Here is a 12,382-nt window from a genome sequence, read left to right on the forward strand (position 1 = left end):
GAAGTGCCAGGATCAGTGCTGCTTTCCAGCTGATCGGCGCTTCTTCAGGGCTGTCAGGGCTCAGTGGAAGCGCCAGGATCAGCGCCAGGCTCCAGCTGGAGCTCAGCGCTGATCCTGGTGCTTCTGCTGAGCCCTGAAGAAGCACCAATCAGCTGGAAAGCAGCACTGATTCTGGCGCTTCTGCTGAGCTCAGAAGAAGCGCCGATCAGCTGGAATATTGCAGCATCTCCAGGGTCTTGTGATTTACATTCAGATGCTTGGCAACTGATTCATATTTATGACGGTCACAGTGTCCCAGGGTCATGTGAAGTGACCAAAACCTGCTGCAACCACCCCGCAGACGGAGGGAATAAAAACCAAACACCCTCCCACTCCACCCCCGCTGCCAATCCTCAACAGAAATGCTCACAACAATGAAAACCTCGGACAGGAGGAAGAGCGCCGCCGGGTGGGCAGGCAGGTGTCTTGCTCAGCTGTGGCTTGGGGGGCACTTTTTTCAGTGCCATTGTAACTTTGAACAGTCACTAAGCGAACTGTTGTAAGTTGAGGACTACCTGTACTTTATCACTTTTTTTCTTTTTGGGAGGGGTCATCAAGTTTTTGACACCTTGCTAGGCGACTGGTGGTACTCGGATGTTGCCATATCCTAAAAATGGTACAATGGGTGAAAATGTTGAAAAGCCCTGGTCTAGAACACCTTGGGTGACTGCTGTATCTGCTTTTCATATTGTAAAAAGGAGCTGTTGCTCTTGAAAAGGAAATGATAAAACTGAAAGCTGTTTGGTTTTGAGAAATGCTTAATGTAGCAAATCTGTGTTCCAGATGCCTGTGATGCCTGATTACATGGTCTTTGCTGGATTAGTAGTAGTTTATTTTATAAAGAGCAATCAAGTCTGGAGAAGCAATGTTTCACTTTTCTCATTGCTGGTGGGAAACTGTCTGAGCTCATAGGTCATACTAGAAATGTAGTTGAATGTGGAAATGTGGGATAATGTTTCAATTCTTATATGTACTTATTTAAATTGGGCGAAGTGTCTCTTAGCCTTGTGTAACCTACTGTATTTCAAAAGCTTGTTGGGATTAAAAAAAGACCTATGCCAGGGGTCTTCAAACTTGGCCCTTTTATGACTTGTGGACTTCAACTCCCAGAATTCCTCAGCCAGGCACGCTGGCTAAGGAATTCTGGGAGTTGAAGTCCACAAGTCATAAAAGGGCCAAGTTTGAAGACCCCTGACCTATGCATTAGAACTACCAAATTGGGCCTGCAAACACTCAGAGAAGCACTAGGCCTCAGCAAAGAGACATTGAAAACTCTGGCTCTTTGCAGCCACCTAGTGGTTGTACGAATTCTGGAATGGACTTAAAACTACAATTGGAATCACACAATGTGAGGAAAATCTACAAATGCTAGACACAATGCAGCCTAAATCCCTAATTCATTCTGTTCGGCACTTGCATGCCTATCCTTGCTGCATCACAAGGGGCAAACTAGCTTATACCAGCTGACTAGTGGCACTTCGGTTGCTGGCACCTATCGGACTCCTCTGCCAGTCTTGCCTCTCCTTGCCTTGTGTTGTGTTGCCTCACATCCAGCCAAGTCCAGAGTTGTCTTCCGCTCTTTCAGCACACACAAATGCAGCTAGTTTTTCCCTCTGTAGTGGTACCCCTTTATCTACTCATAATATTGCATGTTTTCGAAGTGCTGGGTGGGCAGGACCTAGGAATTGAGTGACAGGAACTCCCTCCCTCTCATGGAACCAGACTCAAACTATTGGAGTGCAGATCATTTCTGTCCGGCAGTTCCACTGTAATTAAGCCACTGCGCCACTGCATCCCTTTCCGTTACTAAGCATGGCAGTTGCTAAGTGAGTCGTGCCAAATTTTGCCACTTTTTTCCATGGTTGTTAAACAAATGACTACAGTCGTTGAGTGAATCATGCAGTCGTTAAGTGAATCTGGTTTCTCCCATAGGCTTTGCTTGTTTTGGAAGGTGGCAAATGACTATCACATGACCCTAGGACATTGCAACCAGTGTAAATACATGCTGGTTGCTAAGCGCCCCAGTTTTGATCATGTGACTGCAGGGAGCCTGAAATGATTGTGTGAGGATTGGTTGTAAGTCACTTCATTCAGTGCTGTCGTAACTTCAAATGGTTGTTAAAGGAATGGTTGTAAGTTGAGGACTCCCTGTATGCCATTCTAAGCAACCTGAAGAAACAATGAAATTTAAAAAAAAAGAAGATAAATTTAATCATCCTTACTTGGGGCAAGCTGCTGGGAGGAATGAATGTATAAGGTACTCAAACTCAAGCTTCTCTTTCATTTTCTTGTCTTGCAACAAACAGTATTGCTTCTTTCTTCCTAGCAGGGCTCCCGGGTCCTTGGCAGCCAGATTACAGGCAGAAAATCAATATGGGAAGCTTCAACTTTCATTTGCTGATAACTGTAGCTGGAGAGCTACATCCTTTTCCTTCTGCATCCTCCTGTGAACAGCTTTACAGAGATCAAAGTATTCCATTGTAAGTAATTGTATAGCACATCTACCCTTGATTCCAGGCAAATGCTAAACTGGCCATTTTGCTGAGCTTGGCTTCAATCCTACCTGTGTGCTGACTTTTACATCGCCACTTAGAAGATTGTGCCACAAAATCTTAAAAAAATGAAAAGAAATGATGCAAAGTGAAGTTGACCTGTTTTCCAACCCAGAGATCTTGCTCTTTATTTTAAAGCCAGAAATAGTAATAAAAGGGGGGGCACTGCACCTTTATTCCTGTTCTGTGTGTGGTGCTCATTGATCACAATTTCTTTCTTCCTATTTGTTCTAACAAGTAAGATTTTGCCAACAGTGAAGACGGGGATGGGGCAGGAGGTCTCCTTTTTAGCTATTTTAGATATTTCAAAACCCCGCCACCTGGGATCTCTACGTAGCTTGGCACCTGGCACCTCTTTTTCCAGGATCTAGTTAATATATTCTTGCAGATGCTTTATCCATCCAGTTTGAACAAAATTAACCCCTTAAACAAATGGCAGATATATATATTCTTTGCAATGCTATTTTTATTATTTTGCGGTCAAGCTTCCAGCCACTTCCCTTCACCCACTACAGGTAGTCCTTGGCTTACAACAGTTCATTTAGTGACAATTCGAAGTTACAACGGCACTGAAAAAATGTGACTTATGACCATTTTTCATCCTTATGACTGTTGCAGTATCCCCATGGTCACGTGATTTATATTCAGATGCTTGAAAACTGGTTCATATTTATGACGGTTGCAGAGTCCTGAGGTGATGTGATCCCCTTTTGCAAACTTTTGACAAGCAAAATTAATGGGGAAGCCGGATTCACTTAAAAACCGGGTTACTAACTTACCAGCTGCAGTGATTCACTTAACAACTGTAATTAAGAAAGGTCGTAAAGTGGGGCAAAATTCACTTTAAAAAATTCTCACTTAGCAACATAAATTCTGGGCCCAATTGTGGTCGTAGGTTGAGGACTGCCTGTACTTTTTAAACCAGTTCAGCTGGGGTGTTAGAAAAGGGCAAATATTCCTTTTAACCCTCTTTTCTGTCCCCAAGGAGGGCTTCACCTCAGTCCCCTTGGAGCGCATCTGCTTGCCTTTTCTTCTAACTTTGCTACTGTTTCTTTTTCTGCCAAAGAGGCTTAGTAGCAAGAAACAAACCAATATCCCTGTTTTCCAAGGCTTTTTGGATTCCTTCCTTTGACTGCTGTTCCCTAATTTACAAACAGTCAAATGGTCAGTCCTCCCCCAGCTTCCCCCCCCCCTTGCCATTTTGCCCAAGGACAGCTTTTTTTGCAACTCAATCCTATTCTTGATGATCTCAGGAAGGCTAAGATAAGCAAAATCTTAAAGAGGACAAATCAGCAGAATTAGCATTTATTCTGGGCTTTCATTTGATTTGTGTTTTTACTCTTTAGTTTGAAACTTGATAAACTGCTAATTTACTAATCCATCCCCGCCCCTTGCTAAAATAATTTGAATTTGTTGTATTTATCTTGCTATTTTCTGTGTAATTTACTTGCATTTCTGATTCTCTGTACTGTCCGTGTGTCAGGAAAAAAAAGCCCTCTTTCATTTTTTTTTATTGTATGGAGTAACTGGGTTTATTTAATTCAACAGAATCCACTTTAGACCACTGTTTATTGCTTCCTTAGTGAATATGTATTAGGAGATGGTTCTGTGGAAGTCTGAGCTATGGTCTTGAGCATATCTGGTAACACTCAAGGCTCAGAAACATGTAAATATGCCAGTGTCATAAGATCCTAATGCCTGCAAATAGTCAAAACAACCTAGAATAGTACCGAGGGTGTCTTAAATTGGATTAAGAAGAGTTGAGAGGTAGAAAGACTGATCATCTAACAGCACCTCCAGTGCCATGTCTAGCAGAGTCTTATGGGAAGTCAGTTAATGAAATCCATTTGACACATTGTAAGCCAGTCTTGGGTAGTTTTCATTTATTTCATTTATTAGATTTTAAAATCCTGCCTTTATTATTTTTATAAGTAACTCAACACAGAGAACTTACCTAATACTCCCTCTTCTTATTTTCCTTACCACAACAACCCTGAGAGATGAGTTGGGTTGAGAGAGAGTGACTGGCCCAAAGTCACCCAGTGTCCTTCATACTGAAGACAGAACTAGAACTCACAGTCTCTTGGTTTCTAGACCAGCACCTTCACCTTCAAACTGGTTCTTTTTGATCAGACTTCCAAGACCCTTTCCAACTCTATGATTCTCTGGTCATTAAAGTGCGTGTTCTGGCTCTTGTTATTTTGTTCGTCATCCACATTTCGCTTTTCTCCTGATCTCTGGCACACACTTGTCTTAGTCCGCCTGCCAATAGTGTGCTGTGGCACTTCCATGCACTTTGGCTTGGGGTGTGCCTTATGGGGCTTCCCTCGTTCAGCCACGGGGCAGAATCCGGGCTGATTCTCGACAGCTCATCTGAGCATTTGGGTAGGATGTATGTACTTTATTAGTATTCATCAAATAGTTTGTAAAGCTAATTATCCACCATGATCACTGGGAAATTTCATTTGCTGGCAAACCTGGAAAAAGGTTATACGGCTAGTTCTCGACTTACAGCGGTTTGTTTAGTGATCGTTCGAAGTTACAACAGCACTGGAAAAAGTGACTTATGGCCATTTTTCGCACTTGCGACCGTTCTGATCACGGTCACGTGATCAAAATTCAGACGCTTGGCAACTGACTCATACTTATGATGGTTCTGGGGTCATGTGATCCCTTTTGCAACCTTCTGACAAGCAAAGTCAATAGAGAAGCCAGATTCACTTAACTTAAGTTAGTGTTACTAACTTAATATCTGCAGTGATTCTCTTAACAACTGTGGCAAGAACGGTCTCGCTTAGGAATGGAAATCTGGGACTCAGTTGTGTCTCAATATAGGACTACCTATATTCTATTCAAACATGGATTCTGCTTATTCTTGGTTTCTGTATCTCAAAGGCAACTTTCCAACCCTTCTGTCCCCTTGCATATATATATATATATATATTGACTTGCCCATCTTTGATTCCCCAACCTTATTCTTCAACATGTCATAGAATACTTTCCTAGCTTCCCTGTAATATAAGTTGATCTCATTAATCTCAAAACAAAGGAGATATCTTGCTTTCAACACCTACTGAGGGAAAATACATTGTTCTGCCTTTGTTCAAACACTCCCTTGTTTTGAACCTGGAGAGTTGCTGTCCTTGTGTGGCTTTTTCAAATATAAACCAGACATCCCTCATACTTTAGTTGAGAACATATTTCCAAATGGGTAACTGCTTTATTCATTTTTCTTTCTCCTTATGTGATGGCAACAGTTGTCACAGTTTAAGGTTGTGTAGTGTAAAGAAGTTATTCATTGGATCTGGCATGAATTGCTCATCGCTCAGCTTCACTGGAGAAGTTGTGATGTTATGAGAAAAAAATAGTTCCTCATTTTTCATTTTCTCCACACCATTTATAATTTGATCTAGTTCTACCATACCTGTGCATAATTCTTCTCTGATGAAAAAGATCTAGATGTTGTCACTTTCCTTGCTCCGGAGACAAATTCCTTGTGTGCCCAATAACACCTGGACAATATTTCTATTCTATTCTATTCTATTCTATTCTATTCTATTCTATTCTATTCTATTCTATTCTATTCTATTCTCAATTCCAATTCCAATTCCAATTCCAATTCCAATTCTAATTCTATTCTCATAAAGAGGCAAGAAATCCTGACACTGGAGTCTCATGACATAAAGTTTTATTATAACCTTGAGTGATTGCTATTCAACTACTGGGGTGGGCACGACCTGCTCCCCACATGTTTTCTTTCAGGGAAATGTGGCCTTGGTTATCCCTTGCTCTAAGTATTTTTTTTCCACATTAACACCTGGCAAGAGTAGCATCTTGTCAACAACTTTGTCCTATCACTAGTTGCTCAGCATGGATTAGATTAGCTGAATGTGTTAACATGTTTGCTGTTCCTTAATTTTGCCCTTCAGAAGCAGCTGGTGAGATGGACAGCATGGTGGTCATCCCAATCCAAGCATTGCCAATTGTCCAGCATTAGTGTAATTGGACAAGTTTAATAGCCCTATTATCTCTCCTGCTAAAAGGGTCACAACAACTCAAGGCAGAGATTCAGTGAAGCAAACACAGGCTACTGGTGAAATGAGATGGAAACAACAAGCTGTTGTTACTATTTCCCCCCACTTATCTTTAAGACTTAATGTGCTTAAATCAGCAAAAAAAAAAATCACCATGTTGATCTAGTAAAATCTTGTCTCTCTGGATTATAAATATGGCAAGGAGATGAGACGGGAGTTACATATTCCCCTTAACTCTGAGCATCCTTGCACTGTCATCTTGGTTTGGTAAGTCTGCTTTATTTTGCCCTCAAAAGTTTGGAATTCAAATAGGCATGCAACGTATTTCCATGAATCCATGGAGTTCAGAGAGATTCTGTGGCTTTCTGTATGGAACTGAGCTGAGAATTTTTGAAGTTTGTGAGCATATTCAGAGTTCTTGGGATCTGGAAAAAATAGGTACTTTCCAGTGATGCTAGGATAGGAAATGGAGGAAGGGGAAGAAATTGATCTTTTAATGATAGGGCTTGTATAACTGATCATAGCACACTGAGGGAAGAATGAGTTTTATAAATTGATTTGCTTTGTACTTGCTGTTAATTCTGCATCATCCGAGCAGGAACTCTTACAGAACTCCAGTGAAATGAACTTTGGTTTCTGTATATTCCTCACTTCTTAGACTCTCAACCAATCCATAATCCAAATCCTTGGCTTACATCTCTCCTTTGCCATTCATTTACGCATTAGTGCTTTGTTTGTAACAAAATTAGAACATTTATAACTGGAAGTGTTGTTTCTTTCTTGCCTTCCACTCCCCACTTTCTCTCAGCCTTCAGATCAAATCTTTATTGGGGTCATAGAACCAGCAATGGAGGGTGGGATGTAGACCTTAAAGAGTATAGAGGAGCAGCCTTAATTCTTAATGTTAAATTTTAGTTTGAATCAAATTCCATTTCTCCCCCTCAGCTTTTATTAAAAGTAGCCAATGTGAACCTGTTATGATTGTGTTCTGCTGTTGGGTCGCTGAGCACTTCTACACAGGCTTTGGCACTGCTCCTGGACTATCCCAGTGTTGCTTAGATTGGATAGCTGAGCTGATGTGCATGAATTAGGAGTTTTCCCATTTACTTTTTAGAGTGGTAGAACTGGAATGGTGTGGAGAATTCATGCCTTGTCCCACCTCCCACTTCCTATCTCTTTACTTCTCTCACTTCCTCCCTCACCATAAGTGAGCAAATGCTATCACTAGTGCCTTTCAACAGACTTAAATAGATAAACCCACTCTTATCAGCCCTCCTTTGTTGAAAATGTTTTGTTTTATTCAAAAGGATTAACAAGGGTCTTTGGTGAGAAGTAGTGGGTGGGGTCTACTTTAATGGCTGTTTTTTCCACAGTATTAATAATCAGCCAGATGGTGTTCTTTGCAACAGAAAGTTACTAGCTTTGAGACCTGACAGGTAAGGCATTTTCCATGATTTTCATTTTTTTCTCTCTCTCTGAAAATATTGGCAGTGTTGAAGTGTTTTCAGAGTTTTTTTTTATGATGTGGGACAGCTTACTTAATTCGATACATGTGGTATGAGTGATTTACTGTATAATATGTTAGTAAATGACTAGTTAATTTATCCACTAGGAACTTTGTGGAATTTGTAGTCTTATTTTATGTGGAATGAGGTCTAGGATTCTACCTCATTCTCAATATTGCGCCTATATTTTTATACCTATCTTCAGAATTGCTATGGTTTAAAAAAGTTTGATGTTATTTCTCTCTATTAACGTTCCTATTTCATCCCAGTCCTTGGGAAGAAACTTGGATTAGGGTTACCACATCTAGACTGCAAAAAAGAGATAGAAAACTTTTTAACTTTTTTGTGCCATCTACTGGTTGGCCAGATTTTTGCAGCCCAGATTTGGCAACCATCAATCCTTTTGATTTTTAACTTATTTTTTTTTTCTACCTGGCTTCTTTTACTGATGTATTGCACTTTTTAATATATGGTTTTACGTTTTTCTGCTTTTAACTGTACACTGCTCAGAGTCACTCTGGGAATTAGATGGGCAGTATCTAAATTTGATAAACAAATAAATAAATGAGTGAAGAGCACTTCGCTCAGTACTCTTATAACCTAGTTCTCTTTAAAAAAAAAACTTTATGATGCATAGCAAAAAGTCCCTGTGCTATCTGAAAGTCAACACTTCTCATTTTCTCCCACAAGAAGAGCCTTGTGAGGTAGGTAGGACTGAGAGGGTGTGGCTGGCCCAAGGTCACCTAGCCAGCTTTCATGCCTAAGGCAGGACTAGCACTCTCCTGTCTATATAGATTCTCAATCATCCAGGTCATGGTTGTCCCGAAGGTGCTTTTCAAAAGGCAACTGGATTTTCTTGGGGGTTTTTTGTCCTTGAAAACGTTTCACTTCTCAGCTAAAAAGCTTCTTCAGTTCTGAAGAACTGAACTGAAGCTTCTTGGTGAAGTGAATTGTTTTCAAGAAAATAAACCAAGAAAGTGCAGTTGGGATCACAGTCTCCTGTTATCCCAACTGTCTAACCTTAACCACTAGAAAAAACTGACTCTCTCACCCATGCTTTATCTTCATAAAATCAGATAGTTGGAAGGGGCTACTTAAACTATCAAGACCAACATCCATGCTCAGTCCATGACAAAGGACTATCCAGTCACTACTTAAAATATATTCAGCTCACTATCTCCCTGAGGAATTAATCCCTTCCACCATCCAATATCTCTTATCTTGGAATTCTCCCACGATTCCAACACAGGCTGTTTTTCTACATCTTAATCCAAGTTTGTAAAATATTTCATGTACTTCTTTAAGATCATGTCATTGAATTAAAACTATGAAATAAATATGTCACATCCAATAGCATTTTACCACTAAAGCTTGCCCACTTCATATAGGGAGGGCATAGCAAGTAACTCTTCAGTAGAGAAAACCCACAGCCATTCAAGCAACAGGCAAGAGGGCAAGTTCGTTGGGGTGTGAATGGGAAGGAAAAGGGGAAAGGGAAAGAAATTGTACCCCTTTGCAGTTGCTAGGATGTTGTTCCTTATGCACCAGTCTACCCTATAACATGAAGTGACTGGGCAATTGTCCAGAGACAGCTGCTGCATGGTAAAATATGGAAGGTGGCAATCAATGTTATCCTTTTTTATTCTAAAGCTATGTTTTTGTTGGATTCTTCCTTTCCAAAGTTTCATCTACATCACCATGGCTCTTTGGATCCATTCCCTACCTCTCCTGTTGCTGCTGGCTGTTTCAGCTCCTACAGTTAGCCAAGCTGCTCCCAACCAGCGTCTATGTGGCTCTCATCTGGTGGAGGCCCTTTTCCTTATATGTGGAGAGCGGGGCTTCTACTATTCTCCCAGGTCACGACGGAACATGGAACAACCACTAGGTAACTTTCTAATTTCCTAAAATGCCCTGTCTGTAGTATGACCTGGTGAATCTGTTTATAACTCACCCCCTGGTAGGCAGACAGTAAGAAAAATAGATAAGGGTGTTTATATATCAAGGATTGCTTTTGAAAACATTATTTCCCCCATCCAGTCAGAACACGAGAGGGCCTTCTTTTTAGTAGCCCCCAGACTATGAAACAAGCTGTCTCCAGAGAAGCTGTACGCCAACCCTCCCTACCTTCCAGGAAGCACTGGAAATAATTTAGTTTCAATGAGATCTTGACTCATAGGGTGGCTGTTGGCAACCATCTGGTTCATCATTATTGCTGCCTATTTCAATTGGGTTATTTTAATGTCTTTTTCTTGTTGTGATCCTTTCTGAGTCTTGATTGATTGGGGCAATCTATAAATATGGTAAATAGGGAAATACACATCCAGAATCTGGCAAACACTGCTCATAGACAACTTTAATTACCCAGCAAAATAATTCAGGAGAGGAGGCTATGAAAGCAAACTTCCCAAATTAGTTCTTCGATGAGTAAAAAATGGCATTTGGCTTCTTTCTTTCTCTCAGCCTTTCCCCTTCTAGAAGTATTGGGATACAACTCCCATAGACATGGTTGGGGATTGTGGTAGGACACTGCTTACCAATGCATTTAAATGGGTTTGAAGTTAGGAAATGCTATTCCCTCTGTTTTACCCGGATTGATTCTTGATTATTCTACTGTTAAATGGAGAATGGAATAGACTGATATCCAAGATGCATACATCTCCTAAGTGGCATTTTCCATTTGTCAGTGAGGCAGCCTCCTGTTCATGGTCAATTGCTGCCAACTTGACAGCAATTCTCCTGTTATTTTTGGTAGCCTGGAAATAATATAGTGCTACTATGGCAATAATAATGTAATTTAACTGTTTTCCTAAAAGTCAGTAGACAGACCAAGAAGCATCCCTGAATCAAAAGTTCCACAAGGAGTTTGCCAAGTGCTGCCAAAACCAATGCATCCTGCTGGGGAAAAAATATGCATCATATTTCTCATTTCAAATGCAGAGAAGAAGTCTAGTTCCTTCTTTACACTTGGTTTTTATGCAAACCATCTTGACTCATTACTTGTAGGCACAACATGCTAAAAAGAAAGCCGACTGTCATGTAGCATGTAAGATGAGAAACACATCAATTATTCAAGACCCTAAAAATCAGACCATCATACTACTGTACATTTTTATTTGTTTGGAGATAGCAAGCTAGGACAGTGATGAATCTGGGAGTTTATCAGTGGCAGTGATGAATGGAAAATACAGCCCCATCCAACCCTGGAGATATACTCAGTTTCCCGATCTGTAAAATACTAATCCATAGTCTTTCCACCTTGTTACTATTTAGCTTTGCTTTATTGTTGCTAGCTAATCTCAGTTGAAAGTGTGCAGTGTGGAACCAGGATCTAAAACAGCTCAGTTTCAGTTAACTGACTCAGAATACAATAATCTAGTACCAGGACAATCTGATAGCCATAGCAGGGACAAAGCAGGTATATTCCACAAAAATTCCCCAGACATTTATCACACAGCAGAATAGGGAAGTTCCTTTAACATTAACTTTTGTTCAGCTAGGAGAAGGATGAAACTGTCAAAAATAATCAATAATATTCAACCTAAACTCAGCCCAGTGGTGGGATTCAGCCAGTTTGCAACACTTCGGCAGAACCGGTAGCCAATTTTTTGTTGCCCAGGCCCAGAATGGACTTCCAGAAGCGGCTTCCACACAGAGAACCGGTTGTTCACATATTTGAATCCCACTCAGCCCCAAATGCAGCTGTGGGTGGGAAAGGCAGAGACATTATAGCATCGTTGGGGATGCCAAACTGAAACAGAAAGTCCAAATGAATATACCTTCTGTTGAAAACACTTCAAAGGTCCATCTAATGTTGGTCTTCTCTTATTTGGTAGTGAATGGTCCTTTATCGAATGAGGTGGAAGTACCACTCCAAGAATTTCAGAAAACCAAGAGAGGAATTGTGGAGCAATGCTGTGAAAACACCTGCTCTCTCTATGAGCTAGAGAACTATTGCAACTAGAAGAAAGAAACTGGTCCATGCAGGAATGGAGAAAAAAAAGCACTTTTGCTACTGCACCTTTTTAAGTCATTAAATAAATAAAAAAAAACCCATGAATCTATTTAAACAGTTTTTGCAGTGTTTTCTCTATGTTGCATGCTCTCTTTATGTTTGATTTGTTTTTAAATTATTTATGGGTTCATATCTTTCTTTCGTTGGATTTTAAAGTTCAGAAGAATGCAGTGGTTGCCCAGCTGAGAGATTGCTTGCTGGCTTCCAACATAGATATTATTATTATTATTATTATTATTA

At 40.4% G+C, this 12,382-nt stretch overlaps 1 protein-coding gene across 1 annotated transcript; it reads left to right on the forward strand.

Annotated features, from left to right (window-relative positions):
- The first annotated feature begins 9,828 nt into the window (after window positions 1–9,828).
- Window positions 9,829–12,091, forward strand: INS (insulin). Its single transcript, XM_015823247.1, has 2 exons — window positions 9,829–10,015; window positions 11,964–12,091. Exons 1-2 carry the CDS (start codon window positions 9,829–9,831, stop codon window positions 12,089–12,091), a joined length of 315 nt encoding a protein of 104 aa, XP_015678733.1.
- Window positions 12,092–12,382: the final 291 nt, after the last annotated feature.

Source organism: Protobothrops mucrosquamatus, unplaced genomic scaffold (genome assembly GCF_001527695.2).
Source record: "Protobothrops mucrosquamatus isolate PMUCROS unplaced genomic scaffold, P.Mucros_1.0 scaffold1808, whole genome shotgun sequence".
Taxonomy (NCBI): Eukaryota; Metazoa; Chordata; class Lepidosauria; order Squamata; family Viperidae; genus Protobothrops; species Protobothrops mucrosquamatus.

Bases quoted from the DNA above. Each gene is read 5' to 3' on its own strand.
- INS (XM_015823247.1), top strand. From the start codon at position 9,829: ATGGCTCTTTGGATCCATTCCCTACCTCTCCTGTTGCTGCTGGCTGTT. The intron at 10,016-11,963 runs GTAACTTTCTAA...CTTATTTGGTAG, and splicing joins GAACATGGAACAACCACTAG to TGAATGGTCCTTTATCGAAT.